This window comes from Limulus polyphemus, unplaced genomic scaffold, assembly GCF_000517525.1.
Source record: "Limulus polyphemus unplaced genomic scaffold, Limulus_polyphemus-2.1.2 Scaffold350, whole genome shotgun sequence".
In the NCBI taxonomy this organism is placed as follows: domain Eukaryota; kingdom Metazoa; phylum Arthropoda; class Merostomata; order Xiphosura; family Limulidae; genus Limulus; species Limulus polyphemus.
Window position 1 is genome coordinate 438272 of NW_013665960.1, and position 21671 is coordinate 459942.

The following is a 21671-nucleotide window of genomic DNA, read 5'->3' on the forward strand; positions in this document are numbered from 1 at the left end:
ATGAAAGCGTTCCAAAACGCGACATTAATTTTTTGACGACCTAATATTTGGATCAGATTACGTTATCGAATACGTTTAGTTACTCGATCATTAGCCGTGAAATTGTATAAGCAAGTTTATTTTTACGTTAGTCGTCATACCGTTAGCAAGATATTTCCGTTTGAACGTCATTTGTAAAGTTAGGCCTACAAGTACTATTGTGTACAAGTGATACTGATAGTAGCCAACATTAAGGAAGAAACCAACTAAATTGATATCGTCACGTGAACTGAATTTCGCCATATTTTAATCTAATAATTTAAAGGAACCTGCCCAACGAAAGAATAACATTATGACAAAATATAATACATACTGTTTAATATATCAAAATCTACTTCTATAAAGCCCATAACCCAAGCACTTTCGTAGCGTGGGACATAACTCTTTTTTTTTTTCAGGAGTAATGTACCTTATTAAAATTCCAGAGGATCTTGCTTTCTTTGAATTTGAACCACTTTTCTAATCCGATGTTGTCGTTTTTTTTGTAACTCATGAATGTTTCTTTCATTCTGATGTTCATGTAATTGTTGTTAAAAGTGATTCGTCATGTTCACGTGAAAATATGGATGGAAACTTAAAAAAATTAGATTAGTTGAAACTTATTATACAAACTTTACCTCCAACAAATTACAGAAACAACAATTGTGGTTCTATCAAGTACGCTAACATGCGGAATTATATACAATAGTGTATTGCAGGGGCTAGCCAACAAAACTGTTATTTTCTTAATTATTAAAAAGAAACTAATACTTACTCCCTGAATTCCTCTAATTTTTGGCGTAGCTCTGTGGGAGTCAGTCGTAAAACGAAACGAACTCTCTGATCTTCTCGTAGTAAATAAATCTAAAACAAACAACAACAAAAAAATTGGTTTGTTTTACTTGTTTTTAATTTCAGACAAAACTATACAAGGGCTATCTGCGCTAGCCGTCCCTAATCTAGCAGTGACAGACTAGAAGGGAAGGCACCTAGTCAAAACCACCCACCGTCAACTCTTGGGCTACTCTTTTACCAACGAATAGTGAGATTGACTGTCAGATTATACCGTTCCCACGGCTGAAATGGCGATCATGTTCGGTGATGGGGATTTGAACCTGCAACTCTTATATTGCGAGACCAGCGCCCTAATCACCAGGCCATGCTAGACTAACAGAAAAGAAAGTTCAACAAAAGAAGGCAACTTTATACCGTTGACGTTAAAATCGGTACAATGTAAAACTGACACTTGTATATTCTATATGACATTGAGAATGCTATACGAACTATAAAGCAATCTCTAGGAATGGCAGTAAAATAATAATGTAAAAGAAAAAGTTGCACTTTGAGAGCACAGTGATTTTCAAATATTATTTATAACAGAAATTAAAGATGTACTTACAAATACTCTAGCCGTATCAAAAAGTCCATCTGTGTCATTTACTAAAATTTCGAAGTCGAAATACCCTTTCATTTTCTTTTGAGGGTCAAAATTTAAACTGATCTCTCCTGTTTTGTTATCCAGTAAGAATGGTGGCCCTCTGATGGATTCCAAGGCTTCTGATAACGTTCGCCGTATTGACCCAACAATGTAATAATGCACAATACTGTTAACTCCTATGTCGGAATCGGTTGCCTAGAAACCAAAAACCAGGAAAACGTGTCAGGTTATAGACGTCCTTAGAGAAGAGTACGAAATTCCCAAGGTGGAATTTAAATATATACTAAAAATCGGTTCAAAAAATGAACAAGCAAACACATTTTCCATATTGTTGGGTTACAAATTGTAAAGAAACACGAAAATGTACCTTTTAAAAATAAATGAAATAAAGTTCACATTTTTTTTCTCTAACAAATATTCTCCTTTTGAACTTTGGAAATACGTGAAAGTTTATAAAATAAATTTCAACGAAATTTGGTAATTCTGTTTCAAAGACCTGGAATATTTTAAATTCATTTAAGTTAATAAAGGGTTAAATGATAATGCCTGAATCTTAGTTTATAAAGACGACTTTCAACAAATTCTACAAAGCAGAACTAATGTGTAGTGCTGTAATAATCATAGTATAACTTGCTTTAGTATGAAACGCTTGATCAAAAAATCGTTTAGCATTAAGTATTAAATATGATTGAAAAATAACAATAAAATATCCATAATGCAAAAAAGACAAAACAAAGATGTTTTTTTTTCTCTGTACAAGATAAAATTATTCAATGATTCAGCAACTTTAAACACTTAAAAAGTAAATAAACAAGAGATTATTATCGAACTCAGAATGCTTTAAAATAAATGACCCGCGAAGTGACAATATTGTGTGACGGTATAATAGGATTATTACGTCACCTTCACAGTCATAAAGATGCTGCCAAAGTCTGCCTCCGTGGTGATTCCTCCAGTAAAAACTGATTTCACAAACTGAGGTGCGTTGTCGTTTACATCCTTAACGGTTACGTCAACTTGAAGGAGAGTATTGTCCCAAGGATCAAAGCGTTCGATAGATGGCGGTATGTGGAAGCAGTCGTCTGCTGCCTGAATAATTAAAGAATATTCTGACTTTTCTTCTCGGTCCAGTGTTTCAATGGCGTACAACTCATGAGTAAAAATATCCAATCGGAAACGATTTTTCTCATTTCCCCCTAAAAAACAAAAATTTAGAAAAACTATTTTATTTCAGAAACAAAATATATACATAAATTAGAGTAATGTTAATATGGTGAATTATTATTAATTTTATTAATTGACTTGAAATTGTTTTTGTTTTTCCTTTTAATTGCACCTAATTTATTTATCCTAGATTAGATAATTTTCCCTAAAAGTCATTGAAGGTGAGTGAATAAACTGAAATCAAAATCATGTTCTTTAATTATTCAACAATAACACCTAACTATAACTATGTCGTCAGACTTTACTAAAAATTAAGCATTGCTTGCAGTTAAGATAAATAATTAACTGGATTATACACTACTGAATAAAATATAATCATTATATGTTTGAAAAATGTTACAGTTAGTAAAAACCAATAAAGTGAAACATTACAGAACAAATATCTACAATATATATATATATCTATATATACACACACACTTTTTATATCATGGTTAGATTCGTAAATATGTGCATATCTTTCACAGTTATCTGCATTACATCGAAGATATAGGGTGAGGCGATTACAGGTCTGCATAGCCCTAACGATTATCTAAAAATACAAAATTAGTATTATTATGGATGTACACGCCAACAAATATATGAATGCGCCAGCAAAAGTTGTAATAAAACGATGTAAAATTCTACTATTCTACAAAAGTATAAATGGTACCATTCTAAAGTGAAAATGTCTGCGGCCATAGCACCCCAAAGCAATGAGCATATTCCGTTTATCAGACATAATTATAATAACTGATGCAAAACTAGAAAGCAAGCTGCAGATTCAATAAGGAGTTAGGATGTGAGTGCTAGAACCCATAACGTTCTAGCTCCCAATACCACGATAGCTCCCCCTAAAGATATAAAAATATCACCAGCTTTCACGTTTTCCTTACTTGTATGTGATTCTGATAATACATGATGTTGTAACTTTAATGCTGTAACAATATATATGATGTTATAAACTATAAATCCTCCTCTATAGTTCTGGTACCCCTACCCCCGCCCTCACAAGAACCTAGTCTTTCAAGTAACCCTGGGTCTGAAGTTGATCTTTACGACTCGAACATACTGAAAGTTTTGTTATAAATACCGCTAGTTTTTATAATGAGATTTTATATGATAGCGTCCTCTACAAAAATTATATTTCAAACTTATACTTTTGTATAAATGTTATAATTTTTACTTTGGTTTGGTAAAGTTTTTCTGGCGCGATCATTTATTTGTTGGCGTGTGCATCCATAGTGTATATCATGGTTAAATCTCGTAAATAATTTCACTTAATTTAAAGAAAATTGAAGTTTTTAAAATGTTGGTGACAACAGATTAAAATATAGTTTGAAAATTGCATTTTAACACAAACATACCAAAGGAGGCAAAAAAAGAGATAAAGATAATCTACCTTCTAATATAATTCATATTTACCTTTTGACATGGTTTATTATTACCTAATAATAATAAAAACCCTTCGACGTGTTTGATTATTACCTACTAGTAATAAAAACCCTTCGACGTGTTTGATTATTACCTACTAGTAATAAAAACCCTTCGACGTGTTTGATTATTACCTACTAGTAATAAAAACCCTTTGACGTGTTTGATTATTACCTACTAGTAATAAAAACCCTTTTGACGTGTTTGATTATTACCTACTAGTAATAAAAACCCTTCGACGTGTTTGATTATTAACTACTAGTAATAAAACCACTTCGACAAAGTTAATTTTACCTACTAGTGATAAAAACCCTTCGACATATTGAATTTTACCTACTAGTGATAAAAAAGAACCCTTCAACATAGTTAATTTTACCTACTAGTGATAAAAACTCTTCGACATATTGAATTTTACCTACTAGTGATAAAAACCCTTCGACATATTGAATTTTACCTACTAGTGATAAAAACTCTTCGACATATTGAATTTTACCTACTAGTGATAAAAAAGAACCCTTCAACATAGTTAATTTTACCTACTAGTGATAAAAAAGAACCCTTCAACATAGTTAATTTTACCTACTAGTGATAAAAAAGAACCCTTCAACATAGTTAATTTTACCTACTAGTGATAAAAACCCTTCGATCTTTTTAATTATCACCTTTAAGTGATAACACTAATTTAGTCATAGCTAATTCTTACCTACAAGCAAAAACAACAACTTTATGACACACTGAAAGTTTTGTTATAAATACCGCTAGTTTTTATGATAACATTTTATATGATAGCGTCCTCTACAAACACTCGAAATGAACATTTTCTCAAATTTGTTTGATTATTTTTAGGTACAAAGCTACAGAATGAGCTATCTAAGCTCTGCCCACAGCGGATATCCAAACCAGGTTTTGAGAGTTATAAGCCTTCAGACTTACATCTAAGCCATCGGGAAGCAACTTCCTCAAAAGATTAATTACTACCTGATAGAGATAAAAATCCTTCTAACATGATTAATTTCTACTTACTAAAGATAAAGTCTTTCTATCATGATTAATTCTTATCAACTAGAGATAAAAATTGTTCCGACGTGATTAGTTTCATACCTACTAGAGATAAAAGTCGTTCTAAGATTATTATTATTTCTTACTTATACATATAAAAGCCGTTCTAACGTGATTACTTCTTACCTACTATGAAGTAGCATGGAATAGCTTTGGTTAAACTTTCATGATCATCTTTGTCAATTGTTGGGATTAGTTTAAATTTTTCTTTGTTTGGTGGGTGGTTTTCTATAAACGCCACTCGGTACTGAAAAGTGAACACATATAGATATTTATATATTCAGCGCTTATTCGCTATAGATTGTTTTAACTACTATTTATGATGCAACAATTATTTATGAATTCAAACTTTTAGATTATCACACGCATTCTCTCGAAATTTTTATGATGATCAAATATTCTTTACCGTTTTAAGCTCACGTTCTTAGTGGAATCAAAGTTGTTTAATTTAATTTTTTTTATTTTTTCCAATTACTTTATTTGGTGTAATTTTATTTTCAGAAATATAAAATTGTGTTTGCAATGATACGAGTTTGAGAGAAAGCGCCCACTAGAAGCTTGAAAACAGTTTAAACGTTATCAACAAATGAAGGAACAAAGATCAAGAGCTGTAAAGTTACGTGTATTTTTACATGCTTATCAACGTTCATGGTCAACTAATATGTTAATTTACAAACTTAGAAAAAAGGCCTGTTAAATGTACTTCTACTCACCAACCGAGACACAAATACTTACAAGTGATATAAATCATCGTGATGCTATCTACCCCAAGAATATATCATAAAAGTTATAGTTTAATACGTTTATTTATTATCAGTTGAAAGAATACTTCATAATAATCTCTAACCTAAATACCACCTTCAGTGTCCAATTTTAGTTTCATATTCAGCATTTATGAAATTTCAGCTATTATTTGTAATTCTTGAGAAATAACGCCAACATCCATATTAATATTTGTACGTACCACGTCTTCTGTGAACTCTGGAGCATAGTCGTTAACATCGGTGACGTACACGGTGACATCAAGATCGCTGGACAGAGAAGTTGGTTGACCTAGGTCATAAGCTTCTACCCGTAGCTACGAGGCAAGATAATCTAATTAAAATATTATAAAGAGCCTTTTAAAATACAAAAAAGTCATCTTCTTTAATTTTCTAATAAATATGTCTGTTTGTTTGTTTTTGAATTTCGCTACACGAGGACTAACTGCGCTAGCCGTCCCTAATTTAGCAGTGTAAGACTAGAGGGAAGGCAGCTAGTCATCACCACCTCTTGGGCTCCTCTTTTACCAACTAATAGTTGGATTGACCACAACATTATAACGTCCCACGGATGAAAGGGCGAACATGTTTGGTGGGACGGAGATTAGAACCCTCGACCCTCAGATTGTGAGTTGTGCGCCCTAACAACCTGGCCATGCCAGGTCCAATACGTTTGTAATAATGTCAAAATTAATTCAAACAAAATACCATAGAGACTGAAATTTTGATAACACGAAAGCCTGATATGAAACTAATATGGTAAACAGCCGAATGATTAGCTTACCCCAATTGTAAATCCGAGGGTTTATGGTTAAAACAAAAACGGGCTCCGTAGTTTGGAGGGTGGGTGCATTAAACAGGTGATGGTCAAATCATAGTATTAAATCATAGTTTTGCCCACAATTCTGAAACAAACAAACATACACATCAATCAGATACTATGCGAAAGGCACTTTACCTCGTAATTACGTTGCTTTTCTCTGTCCAACATATTCTGAAGCGTCAAAATACCCGTTATTTTATCGATGTGAAACGTTCTCCAATGACCGTTACTTAATTCCTTCAGTCTATAACGAACTTGGCCATTGTCTCCAATGTCGTCGTCACTAGCACTAACGTGTAACACAGTAGATCCAACTGTGGCGTTCTGAAATGATACTAAAATGTTAAAGTTCTTCCTAATGGTTAAAACTCCTTTTCGTTGTCACTGTGGCGTTAAAACACTGCAGAATACTTTTTTTTGAAGGGGAAAGGACTTGGCTTTAATTAGCCTTTAAACAATCTTCCAGTTTGGGATCCTCTTGCATTACGGACACGAGCAAAGAAAATTCTTCAGTTTACATTAATTTTGAAAGATAATGTACTTTGGAGTTCAGTTAGTTGTAAATTTGTAAAAATAAAAAATATTTCGCGAAAACATGACCATAGAAACAACAGCCAACTGATCTTTTAGGTATAGTGTCTTTAAAAGTACACTTTGCCAATGAATTGTTATTTTCTGTTGATCAAAGCAAGCCATATATACAGATGAGAACTGAAAATAAACCCAGCAATAAACTTGGCGAATTTAACGCACTGTTCTTACGTTATTTCTTATGATAGTGAAAATGCTTTGTTTGATAACTTGGGTACTCTCGCTGTTAGCGATATTTTACACCATAATCTTTTTTACATCACATCTGTGAGAAGATATTAGGCATAAGATAGGCTTGCTTTTATACATATTTTGACTTTTTCTTCATTTGTTCGAAATGAAAACCAAAAATCGTGTATGTTTAAGTGAATCAGTATACTTATATTGAATAGACATGAATATCTGTTTTCTGAATAACAGATGAACTAATGTATGAATAACAGATGTAGCTCAACTGTTCTGTGAATAACAGTGTACCTTAACTAGTTTGCAAAACATATAAGTAACTGAACTACTCGTTGAAAATCAGGCTATATAAACTATACTGTGAAGTGAAGGTGTACTTGACAGATGTAAAAAATGTCTACCTACATTCTTCAGATGAAATCTTATGAGTGACAAAGGTGCTCCTGTAATCAGAAGAGAAATGAGCACCACAGTACTTTTATTTCTAAATATTTATTACATAGACTTTCACATGAAATATTCAATACTTAAAAATTTAAGATTCTACATCTTGGCGAAACTTATTTCTGAAGAAGTTGTGATTTTCTATTCACCAGATGATTTATTTCATTTACGCGCTTAAATAAAACTTACCAGCCAGTTAGTGTACGAAGCTTGTAAGCTAGAAACCTTTTGGCCCAGTGATGAATTTGGCCACAAAAGACAATATATATATATATATATGTGTGTATGTGTGTGTATGTGGATATGTGTGCTTTTGTGTCCCATATTGCTTAAATCTAATACTCAAAGAGCGGGTTTTGTGTACAAGTATAATATTTTCAACAACATACAGTCGATATGAATTAAATATTAAGCTCAAGCTCTGCACAAAAAACTAACGGAAGAAATATTTCATGTTATGTTGAAAAAAAGCCTTAAAGCTAAACCGGTTGATATTTAAAATATTATTAACTTGAAGAAGTTATCGGAAAGATTTGTGAATTTAAATATGATGTTAATTGTTTTCTTCTTGGGAAAAACATTATTATTTATTTCCAAACCGGCAGAATATATATTTGTTGAAGCTTGTGGTGTTACTTTGAAATATACTGGCAAGCATAAACTGTGTTGTCTTTTTTCCCCACATTTTACTTGTAATAATTATTAATCTTATCAAATCCTACCTCGGGAATCCTAATGGTATAATTACTAGGAGGTGTAAAGAATATTGGGTTGTGATCGTTCACGTCCGTAACACAAACATGAAATGTTTCCGTCGAGTTAAGGGAAGGTCGTCCTCGATCCTGAGCTCGAATCTCTAGAGTATAGTTCCCGAACCTATTTCGAAGTGGCTTTTGAGAGAGTATTTTGGCACTGTTGTCTTCTAATGTCTGAATTTCAAACAAGCCTGAAAAATAAAAGATATATATATATCATATACATTGGAGTTGCTGATGGCGAATCACAAAAGGTTAATCTCACATTATAAGAACAATTTGCATTTGATTCGCTAACGCAATGGCGCCAAAGGAACCATGTTTAGTATCTATATATTTGTTTCATAGTTAATTCCTAACCAGTTACAGTGGAAGTGCCGTCAAGGATAGGCTTAATTCTGGAGGAATAGGGCACAGCTTTTACTAAGGGATAGTAAGATTCGAGATGGTTAAACGATTTAGAGTCAAATGTCGCAATATTTAGAAGAATAGTCTTCAGTATTCTCCGTGGAAGTGTAAAAATTCACACGGTGGAGAGTTTTGGAAAGCAAAGACTCCTGAACCACACCTCAACTAAATCAGGAGCAACGCTGTCATTCGCAAGGTGAAGGATCTGGTTACGAAAGAGAACCCTTCAACCCAAAAAGCTATTGCGATGAAGATGGTTATGTTTACTGTTATAATTAAAAGCAGTTAATAAACAAAAATTTGAAGTTGACGAAGGTTCATAAGCTTTAGCTATTTTCATGAGAAAGATGGACGAAGAAACTTGTCTGTCGAAATCGTCATTGTAGCTTCAACGGACTATTAAACCTCTTATCTGTTTAAGTGTGGTCTTGGAAATCGACATACACATTAAGTGGAGGGTGTGTAGTGTGTCAAGAATTGTGATCTGTAAGAGCGGTTCGCCTCATCTGCAGAAGACTGTTTAATATAAATTGCTGTGTTGGGTTTCGGGTTTAGTGATTAATCATGCCTTTCAGACTGGTGCAATCTTCAATGAAGGAAGTAGTTCATGAGATTTCACGGGACCTGGAACATTATTCTTATAAAGTGAGAGTAACCATCCATTATAGAAAATGGAAGGATTTATAGATATATACTTAAATGATTAACAACTAACAGTGAAATTAATATAATGGTATAACTACAGAGACAGATTGGTAAAAAAATATCAAAATTATGAATAGATACGAAAATGGCAGCTAAGTAAAGTGTGAAAATAGACAGATGGAACGTAAAATTGTTCATTATAAAGACTATTAGATGATTGACTAAACTCGATAAATAAAGTGACAGATGGTTGAGCATATGGAATGGTAGGTAGATATCTGGTCTGGAGAGAGAAAATGGGTTGATGGCTGAATACCGATATTGGTCCGTAACGTAACAGCCACTGTCTCCAACATTTCAACGAATCAGGGTTTCAAGCAATTACTATATTATATATACATGTTAGGTTGTTATGCCACTGAGACCTGGGGGGGGGGGGGGATTTGATCTGCTTTAAATAAAGTGAGTAGACAGTGTGAAAGATGGTTGAATATATATATAGACTGGAGTATGGCCTGATAAAGGAGGAGAGAGGATAAGTAGCAAGAGCAGTAGATAGCCGAGCAAAGTTGAAGAGTCAACCAGCCTAAAAAATAAGTAGATTAGTGATAAGTCAGATAAAGTCAGTGGACTTACAAAGTAACTGAAAAATGGATGTAGAAATCAGTATATAATCATATATACCTGCTTGGTTACCATTAACAATGGAAAACGTTACTCTGGAGTTCTCTGTAAAGGGATCGTCTTTATCGATAGCTGACACCATGAATACGGTCTTTCTTAGTTCGTGAAACTCCGTCACACTAGCACAAAGCAGCTGCTTTACAAATGTTGGCGTTTCGTCGTTTACGTCTGTAACTCGAATGGAAATCTAATATTGAAAAGAAATTTTTAACTTAAGGGTTAATCACACTTTCAGTAACTTTTATAATTTCATATGTTTTATAAAGTTCGATAATTCATGGGAATGTTTATGTCATGTTATACTAGAAAACTAAAATATTAATATACAGAAATTTCATTGTAAATAGTTATAGAGTGATTAGGAAAATATTCAAATAAATTAGAGGTTTTTTTATTTTTCATTTATACAGAATGTCATACAAGTATTAGTATTAATATAAAATTAAATACTTCCTTAAATGAGAAAGAGATGTACGAAATCTGATATATAAATAATAACATGTCAATGTTTACATCGAATAAACCTTTTTTGAATTACGAGAAACTGATCAGTTTACTTTCTTTGAGCCAAAAGTTTGTACGCCTGAGATATCATTCCTCAAATAAGTTAATTTCGTCGAAAGCATCCTCCAGTGGGTCAGAGTACGTTTAAGTACTTACAAAACTCCCCGTGGTGCACAGAGTGTAGATAACCCATTTAGTAGTTTTGCACTAAGAAAACAACCTCAAATTTCGTTAAAAGCGTTAACTAACTTTGTTCTATTCCTCTGGCAGACATTTGATCGTCCTCAGCACGCGTTCCGTTTCGTTAATTGGTTGAATTGTGCACCATTCAACAATAACCATCTAACAAACAAATCTGGTTGAATTGTGTAACATTCAACAATAGCCATCAAACAAACAGATCTGGTTGAATTGTGTACCGTTCAACAATAGCCATCAAACAAACAGATCTGAAAACATGAAGTATAAAACTTCGTCTATAGAAAATTCACACTGTAGTAAAGCATGATCAAAGCGAAAGAGTTTAAATACAAATATAGTCATTAACTCATGTTCTTTAAAATGATATAGACTAGTTTGGATCTGTAATCGTTCTGTTAAGTCTTTTTGAACCATACAATCAGGCCTACAGAGGCTGAGTACGTTGTGTTAAAACGATTTTGAAGCCACACCACGTCGTTTTTGTATGTGTCGCCACGTTCAGTTGTACTCTACCTGACGGTCGTGCCTCTTGACAATAATCCTGCTGCCTAGTTACCAATGCATAAAGCTCGGTCGTAAACCTATACTGTCCAATGCACATTACTGTTCCCTGCTGGTTTTCCATAATCCATCTACTGCACGAGAATGACAGCTTCTCAGTGTCCACTTCAACAATCCCATAGGCAATCTGCACATTATGTCTTCGTATGGAATAGTATAAATACTCGTTTCATTCTATATCTGCTTGAGGTATGCGATGGTTAAACGAATATATCAAGAAAGCAACTTGTGTACACGGGATTTGTGTCACTTTTCCAGACGAATACCCTTCTTCATTATGTTGTACTGTTGCTTCGCCACGTGTACAACTTTGTGTTCGTTAATTCTCACCCTTTACAAGATGCTGCACTTTACTTACCACCGATAGGGTACAACTTGTTACAGGTCTGTTTTTTGATGGTTCTGGTGCCCCAAGCTTGTCTACATTCTTTGTTGTTCAGGTCATTAAGGACAAAAGATATACCCGTCTTGGAAATTCTAAATCTCCTATCTGAGCACGTCCTTATGATCTGAGTGTATGACTGCTTTGTGTCGTAAGGGGCTGCAACACATCTTCCCAAAAGCGATTGCTTTTTTGGGGGTATCACACTACATACAAACGCCAAACAATGTCAAAATCTATTTCTCATTCATTCCATTTCATTATGACTTTGTATCGGCTGTGGTTATCATGCGACTTGCTGATTTGCATATTCAAGATCGTTTTAATATGAAATTCACAACCCTCTATATATGTTTTAGGTTTACAGAGAGCCATTTAAAAAAAGAAAGAAAAGGTATTATTGTTTCATTACGTATATTAAGAAACAGGTTATAAGAGATGTTCAAAATACAATTTAAATGTTCTTTCACTCCTGCGCAAAAATGTTCATAAAGTCATTTCAATAAAACAGATGGTTTGATATTTCGGAAAGTTTTCAGATGGAGTTAAGACTTTTTATAATGTAATATTACGTAATAGATTAGATTTTCATAGAACAACTTTGGACTTCACTAACCTTTATGAACGCTTTCCTACTTTCGCCGGTCGAAAACCCATATTCGTAGTTATCCCAAGCCTGTACAATTAAACTATAAATGTCTTTATCTTCTCTGTCAAGCTTTTCACTTACAATTATTTGGCCCTACAAAATGAGAAAAGTGAATGATCAGATATCAAATATCCACTTTCATCAAAATTTGTCGTTGATTCTATATTGTTTATTCAATTTGAAATAGGTTTAAAATATCAATATTACATGAAAAGATTTCTAAATGATCATCTAAATATTCTCTTGTCCCTAAAATTGATAAAGATTCAAAAAATATATTTCCCATAAAAACTTTTATAACAGTTTTATTCTTTTATATTATTTCAGGTTTCCTTTAAAATATATTAAAATAATATTTAGTTTTATCTGTCTTTTAGTTATACTACGTATTTTAAATATTTTCTTGTTTTATGGCACTACGTACGAAATACTTACTTTTTGTAAAAAAACTTGTTACGCTTTATAATTTTCATTTGGCCAGCAATGATTTCAATAAAAATTATATGATTAGTAAAAACTTCCGAGTAAAAATAAAGAATAATGTAATTCAATATATCAAAAACACCAAATCTGCTGTATCCAGTGCCTACGAGGCCTTTTGCCCAATAACAGAGTTCTTCAGGCTGACTGGGATATACAGACAAAGTAGTGGCTTGTTTATTAAATCATAAAGCCTCAAAATGTCTTTTGGACTTTGGTATTAATTTATAATTTTCATATTCAATCTCCTACCGTTTCTCGGTCGATCCTAAATTTCCCTTCAGCCCCAGCGGAATCCCAAGTATACGTTAATTTTCCATAATCCCCTGTGTCAGCGTCTGTCGCCTTTATTGTCGCTACCTCGTGACCAACTGGAGTATCTTCTGGTACTGTGAAATCAGACATCCTGTCTACAAACACTGGATTATTGTCGTTCTCATCCAGCACCTGAAGATACAAATCGGCCGTGCTTGAAAGAGGAGGTTTTCCGCCATCTATCGCCCGAATGGTCAGATTCAACCACGAGAAGTGTTCTCTGTCAATTTTACCGTCTACTGTAATTTCACCTGCAATACATTTAACTATACATAAACTGGGTGTAAAACCACTGAAACCAACCGTAAGTACATTCACCAGTGGTTTTGCTTGAAAAAAAGAGCAAAATTATGACACGATTAAAATCTGAAAACCAAATGTAATAAATGATGGGGAACAACGTCTAATCTACAAATTAAACTGAATTTCTAACTGCTGAAACTTTACGATTTCTTCAAGTAACATTATGTTATCGTAATTATTTCAAACGAAAGAAACTTGAGATGTAAGTATACAATAATTCTACTGCATTTTTAAAATAGATTAGACTAAACGTTCGAAAAAAGCCACTAAATCCCGTGAGAAAGTAAAAATTTAAATACGTATTAAATTTAAACTAATGAAAATTCAAGACCTAGTTTTAAGTATATTATAGTTCATTAGTGTTATTGTTGTATATAAAATATAATTCATTACGAAGATGTAATTATTATTAACCCTAGCTCGTAGCTATGTAATTCGTTATCTCTGGTTCGTAGCTATTACGATCCATACAGTTTTGAAGCAACTGCAGCATTTTGAGGCATTTCACTCTATTTTAAATGCTTCAAGAAAGGAGAAATAGAGACTTATAAAATTCCATGCATGATACACATTCATGCAATATGAAGAATATTTTGGCACATCTAATGAATGCATACGAAAAGTTACGCAACGATGTGTGACAAAGAAAGGAAATGTATATGTCAAGTATAGACTAAGATGCATTCCAGGCGTTGTTTAGAATCAACTGTTTGCATTATCTGTAGATCGACGCCACCACAGCAGAGAGAAAGCTATGGGAAAATTTATATTAGCTTCATTAGAGACTGAACACAACTTTCATAAAAGGAATTAGCAAGGAAATCAGAGACTCTGGGCGGAACTTTGATCTGAAGAGGACGAGGAGAAATACATGTAAATAGGCTGCCAATTTACCGTCTTCGATCATAACCGATTTTTGAATTAGTTTTCGTTTTAGTTCTGAGAATTATGATTAGTCAAAAAATTCACCCAATTAAGTGACAGATCTACTTGTTTACACTATTTAGAGCATCGTAAGAATACTGAAGAAATGCGTATAAAAACTTGTGTTTTTGGGCTGAAAGACAGTCTCCTGATTCATACTAAGAAGCCAAACAACTTGCTGCTGATCGAATACTGCCTGATCCAATTATGCTTGAGCCCAGAATAATGTTGAGAATGTCTGTGCTGCAAGATACCAATGATTCCCGCTTAAGCTCCATGTAAGTAACTATTACTATCTCTCTCAGTCGAATAATGTAGTTAGAAATTACATGTGCAGTGTTTAACATTAAAGAATAAACGACAGTTACGTCTGAACAGTTTTCAATCAATGTGTTAGTTGATAACTTACTGATAGTATTAAGTAATTTAATGGATATTATAAAAAGTTCAATTGAAGAACAGCTACCCGTTTAGATTGAACAATTCAGTAATTTTAACAGTGAATCTTTTCAAGATACCTTTGGTAGCCAAGTATCTTAATGTATTGCATTAAAACGTTGTTTGTGTTTTGAATCTCATTCCCTGAGTCAATTCTTTATTCTAGCTGTAAAACGTCCTCAAGTTAGTGACTTATGTACTCCAACGCGACTGTACAACCTGGAGTTTAAATAAATCTATAGTTAACTGGATAAGTCGAACTCCAACGACTAGCTCATATGGAGTCCACGTTTTTGTAGCTTATTAATGCACAATACCCGCCTAACCGAAGAATTATAACGACGCTTGGAACTCTATTTAGTACAAAATAAAGCACAAAGCTAAAAGAAACTAAATAACAGAAAATACTTATAATATTACCTGTTTTAGAATCGATCGAAAGTAATGATAAGACTTGTGGCCTGCCCTCTAGTGAGTAAGATATTGTCCGATTTTTGTCGGCATCTGTTGCTATTACTGTAAGAACGGGTGATCCTGCTTTACTGTTCTCTGCCACCACATGTTTATAGTTCAGTTTTTTAAAAACTGGGCGGTTGTCATTGATATCGTCAATTTGAACAGTCAGGGTCGCTGTAAATGAAAAAAAAAAACAATCGTCTTCGAATTATTATTTTCACAACCATTAGTATGAAGTAAATGTGTAATTAATTCTGTAAATTTGTAATTTTTGATGGATTTTTCTTATTTATTTTTTACAAAAGGAATTTACACACTATTTTTTACTCTCCATAATTAATTGTTTTTTTTTTCTTCCTAATTAGTTCTTGTCAGTGTAGTTTGTTATTTTCTGTTTTAGCGCAAAGCTAAATATTGGACTATCTGCGTTATATTGCCGCCGTGGGGATAGACCTTTAAATTTTACACTTATAAACCATCAAGCTTGCCTATGTGACAACAGTTAACATGTAATTTTGAAAATAAAATACATCCCATTACAATAGAGGGTAATACCTGTATAATTAAATATATCGCATTGTAATTGAGAGTAATCTCTGTATAATTAAATATATCGCATTGTAATTGAGAGTAATCTCTGTGTAATAAAATATATCATGACATTAAAATGCAGATTAATCTTTGTTTTTATTTATGTTAGTATTGCTATATGGTAAATATGTAACGCAAACGTTCTCCCATGAAGATTCACGAAAAAATATAGAAGTAATGATATTTTGGCATAATTGTGTACAGTAGGGTAGAAAAAACAGCAAGCTAAATCATTTTGACATTATAGTTAAAATTATTTTTCTTTGTTATTAAGTTAACAGTTATTGAGCGGATTTAATCAGACCTAAGTACCTACGTTCGAGCCCCAAAATTTGGCATTCTTTATAAGATAAAGCACAAAGTTTTTTATACCTTTAATTTTAATCACATCAATTAATTTTCTATGTATTTAAAATTATATAAAGTTAGTTTTGTGTCTTTATTAAATTCTAACTGCTCCCTGGTGGATCAGCGATAAGTCTTCCGCCTTGTAACGCTGGTTTCGATACCCTAGGCAGAACACAGATAGCCCATTGTGTAGTTTTGTATTTAACCAAAAACAAATTTTAACTTAGACATTTTATAGACCTTGAAAATAAATTAAAACATCTCAAGTGTACCTGTTGCTGTCTGTCCATCTGTGGTGGCGGCAAGATCTTCCACTTTCAGTACTAGCTTCATAGTTTCTATTTTTTCACGATCTAGTGCTTTTACAACAGTTATTGTCCCATCTGCGTTGTTTATGTCAAAAACTCCTTGAATATCAAACTCATTTTCCAGTACTACTGCCCCATTTTCATTCTTTGCTTCACTGTGAAAATAATCAAATGAATATCTCAAGATAGGCTTTTCGTCTAAATCGACTGCTTTTACTCTCGCAACAAGATGACCCACCGGAGCATCCTCTGGCACGAGTGTCATTACTAGATCTGTAAATGTAGGAGATTTGTTATTAACGTCAATAATAGAGATGTTAGTCCTAGTTACCGCATGCTTCTGATCGTCTCCAATTCCACCATCCAAGGCAACCACTTCTAACAAGTAAATGGTAGTTCTCGGATTAGTCATATCAGGATCTAAGTTGGCGCCAACAGCTACTGAAATAATACCGGTATTGGCGTCGATAACAAACTTATCCTGAGCGCCTGTCTGAATACGGTAAACAACTCGACTGTTAGCAGGAGAGTGATCACCGTCGAAGGCTTGGACCTGAAGAACAGAAGTCCCACCTGGTGTGTCTTCTGGAATAGCTTTGTTATAGAAAGAGCTATGGAACACTGGAACAACGTCATTGGTGTCCTAGAAATTAACAATTAAAGATCAGTTAAGAATATACCTAGGACAAAATAAATGTCGTGAACAATAAAAAATAATTTTAAGACAGTGCAACTTGTATAATGTTTAGCGTTGTTTTTAATGACATTTTTCGAAACAAATTATAGATCAAATGATATTTTCCACTTACATATGAAAATTGCTACAAATTACTTTCGACACATGTCCCTTCCAAAAAGTTCCTTTGACTAGAACTTACCCTAACGTATATTTCCACAGAGACGTCATTGCTCAAGGATGGTTCGCCCAGATCATAAGCACGAGCTTTTAACCTAAAAGTCCGAACGTCACCTTTTTCCTGGGATATCATCTCAAAATCAAGAGGAGCCCTTGGCCGAATCTCGCCTGTAACAGCATCGATGGTAAAATTTCCCTGGCGATCTCCACCGACTATTTGGTAGCGAATTTCACTGTTTCTTGTATTCTTTAAATCTTTGTCTTCAGCCTGTTATTGCAGTTTAATGTATGATTATAAACCAAGGCAAGTAACACGATCATTTTTAGCATAATCACAAAAAATATAAAAGCACTCTTTGATTATATCACTACAGCACAGTCAACATCAACTTGGTTTACTGTGTCTTAAATTACATGCAATACAATTGTAGCAGCATGTTGATGGGTTAGATCCAGGAAGATTGGCATCAAGTTGATTTTTATACAGTTGGAACTGGAATTTTTAACTTTATAACATAACAGAGTCCTTAAGATTCTACAATAGGAGATTTTTTTCATATGCAATTCATCTAATTAATCCTATTCCACATGGAATCTTCAAAATTTCGTACACATGGGGAAGAGATGGATCCAGAAATGAAGATAGAAAAGTATGAAAATAACATGTGATTTTGATTAAACTTGCATGCTTAATTACTAAGTAGGCAGATCCCCCTTGATGACGTCATAAATATGGTGAAATTTTTTCAGATTTGTTCAATCAACCATTTTTTGTCATTGGGTAGTCTATACTACAGGTAACACCACTAATATATATATATACGTTATAACGATACTTTTTATCTTTATACAGTAACAAATTATCTTTTTCACTTACCCTCTTCATAGCATTATTGTATTGCAATTAAATAAAATGTATAAATATCTGATTTTAAAATAGAACGCACGAGTGGAAGTTCAGCTTTATTTATGATTCGAATTTCCATCGCAACCACCAAGACAACGTTCATAACTTTCAAGCTTGATTTCTACTGTATTATTCTAACGAGAAAGTTTTTCTGATCATGTTATGCTTTTAAATGGATCATGCTCATTTTGTTCAAAATGAATCCAGTCAAGTACCCCAACAAAGACATAAAAAGGGTAACATATAAACCTCATTATTTCTATGTCTTACCCTTTTCATTTGTCAAAATTCTCCTTCTCGATTATTGCGGAGATATGAAAACTTCCCTGCTACTTGTAGTGATTCTATTGTACAACTTGTTTTTATTTGTTTTTGTTATTTTTTGTTATTGTTTAGCTACCATTATTCAATATAAAAATTTTCAAAAGCAAAGTTTACATTTTTCCAAAGAAATTTAATTTATTTTTCAATTCCAACAAGAGTTATTATTTCAGAGTTATCAGATCATAAACTTGTTCTGTATGACGGTGGAATGATAAAAATGCAAAACAAAAGTGCCTTTAGCTAATTTTCATAAATAAAAGTGTCCCCAAAATGGATTTCTGAGAATTTTGGACATGTCGTAGAAAACAACATTCCGGTTTAACGATACCAAATACAAAATGTTACCAATTTCATCCAAGTAGACCCTGTTTTTTATGGTTCAACGACCACACTGGATTAGAACATTTTAATACAAGTTTGGAATAAAAGTAATATAATAATAATTAAATAACTTTAGCCTTAGAAGTCTCTATAATTTGTGAGAATAAAATATCTCATCCTAACTAAATGCTTCAGAATTTTTCTTAGACCTAAAATGTTTCTAAAATTCGCAACCTAGGCTGCCCTAATTCAACCTCTGAACATAACAAATCAACATAACAATAAAAAAAATCACGATTAGTGTTTTGTTGTGCAAGCACAATAATTTCACATCTAAATCTGTATTCTTCTGTTTCTTTAAATTATGAGTGGTTCGAAATAATAAGTAAGCAACATGTTATTGAAATGGTCAATATCCTTTGGGTGTACGTGATGGTTTTTATTTGTTACTTACTGAGTAACATAAAACTTTTACGTTAGAAAATTCTTAACTAGAAAAGAGTAGTCATGTTACGCTGACTGAAAACCAAATCACTTGTCAATATTAAAATTTCGTAAATAACAACAAGATAACTAAGGTACAGAATAACAACACATTTGATAATTAGTGTAAATGATGGTCTTTTGATACTGCGTTTGTTCAAATGTATATTGCTTTATTTATAAATCATTACCTGAACAACAAGTGGGGTGAGAAAACTAGCCTCGTTTTCATGCAGACGTGCTTCGTATTGTGGAAACAAGAACTCTGGACTGTTGTCATTCACGTCCTCCAAAGTGATCTGAAGTTGAACTGTATTTCTGTTTCCTAAGCCTTCATTGTCGCGTGCTTCTACTGTGACATAATACTGTGACGTTGTTTCTCGGTCAAACCCATGCTGTGACGTTTTTACAGTAATGACACCCGAAATAGAATCAAGAGTTAATCTAAAGTGAAGAATGGAAATTGAATTTAATATAGTTAAATCATCATGGACTCCTTAGTGTAAGGAGTAATATTATCACTTACAAAAATTCATCTACAAACAAAAAAACTTCCATATTTCTAGTAAAGATTCCCGAAAATCTCATGTTTCTATTGGCAAGTAGCTGAATTACATGAAAGAAACTCTGACTATATAAAATGTGACATTTAGGTACTAGTAAAACAAAACTAAAACCGATGATATTTCAGCTTACTTATCCGCCACTTGCCCACGGAGGTCGGTATAACGAATTCCATCTGTTCCGAACGCTTCAGAGTCTTGGTCCGTTGCCTGTGACAACAAGAAAAAAATTGAAGTGTTCTTAATTTGTGAAATGAATTTTCAAAACATTTTTATGAAAGAAAGCATGTAGTGAAGATGCTTTACACGTAACGGTCGCACACATAGACACACATGTATATATACACGTGTATATACGCACTTATTTATCTATCTACTTTAATATACAACAAAGTAAACGCCTCTATATTGAATCATGAAAAAACGACACAAATAAAGTGTTAGAATGATTCTTCAATGTATTCTGTTACTGGATGACAGCGCTGTTATAGTTTGGATGTATTCCGTTTTTGGTTGATAGTGCTGTCTTAACTTTAGAGTGTTCCGTTACTGGACGATAGTGCTTTCGTAACTTTAGAGTGTTCCGTTACTAGCTGACAGTGCTGTTATAGTTTCAGTGTATTCCGTTACTGGTTAATAATGCTGTCGTAACTTTAGAGTATTCCGTTACTGGCTGATAATGCTGTCGAAACTTTAGAGTATTCCGTTACTGGTTGATAATGCTGTCGTAACTTTAGAGTATTCCGTTACTGGTTGATAAGGCTGTCGTAACTTTAGAGTGTTCCGTTACTGGCTGGCAGAGCTGTTATAGTTTGGGTGTATTCCGTTACTGGCTGATAGCGTTGTCGTAACTTTAGAGTGTACCGTTACTGGATGATATTGTTTGGATGCTTCTCTTCAGCCGCCTGGTGGTTAGGGCTTTCGACTGAAAGTCGTGTAATCGAAACCCAACGCTGAATATGCCGTGGGGGCGTTATAATATGACGACAATCCCACTATTCATTAGTGAAAAGCAGCCTAAGAGTTGGCGGTGGGTGATGGTGACTAACTGTCTTTTCTCTAGTATATCACTTCAAAGTTGGGAACAACTATCATAGATATTGCTCGAGTATATTCATCCAATCTACAGCATTTTTAAGTCTTGAAGAAGCACAGCCTGGTATAAAGACTAAATTATTTTATCTGTACTACTGTATCGTAAAAAAATATATTGTAATAACAGTTGAAGTGGTTGATGTTCTTTATTTTGAGGGTTGAAAACATGAGTTAATTAAACAAATTATTTCAAAACGTTATATTTTACGTATT

The 21671-nt window shown here is 33.3% G+C and overlaps 1 protein-coding gene across 1 annotated transcript in view; it reads right to left on the reverse strand.

Annotated features, from left to right (window-relative positions):
• LOC106457594 (cadherin-23-like) overlaps positions 1-21671 on the reverse strand; it is a 100455-nt gene that overhangs the window by 26911 nt on the left and 51873 nt on the right. The window contains exons 15-29 of the mRNA XM_022383592.1: positions 20497-20573; positions 19992-20244; positions 17788-18033; positions 16874-17552; positions 15627-15836; positions 13479-13792; positions 12714-12839; positions 10450-10636; positions 8680-8903; positions 6872-7060; positions 6117-6230; positions 5279-5399; positions 2360-2652; positions 1418-1651; positions 793-882 (exon numbers count right to left, since the gene is read on the reverse strand). Of these exons, the coding sequence (XP_022239300.1) occupies positions 793-882; positions 1418-1651; positions 2360-2652; positions 5279-5399; positions 6117-6230; positions 6872-7060; positions 8680-8903; positions 10450-10636; positions 12714-12839; positions 13479-13792; positions 15627-15836; positions 16874-17552; positions 17788-18033; positions 19992-20244; positions 20497-20573 (3357 nt within the window). The remainder of the gene's footprint in view (positions 1-792; positions 883-1417; positions 1652-2359; positions 2653-5278; positions 5400-6116; positions 6231-6871; positions 7061-8679; positions 8904-10449; positions 10637-12713; positions 12840-13478; positions 13793-15626; positions 15837-16873; positions 17553-17787; positions 18034-19991; positions 20245-20496; positions 20574-21671) is intronic.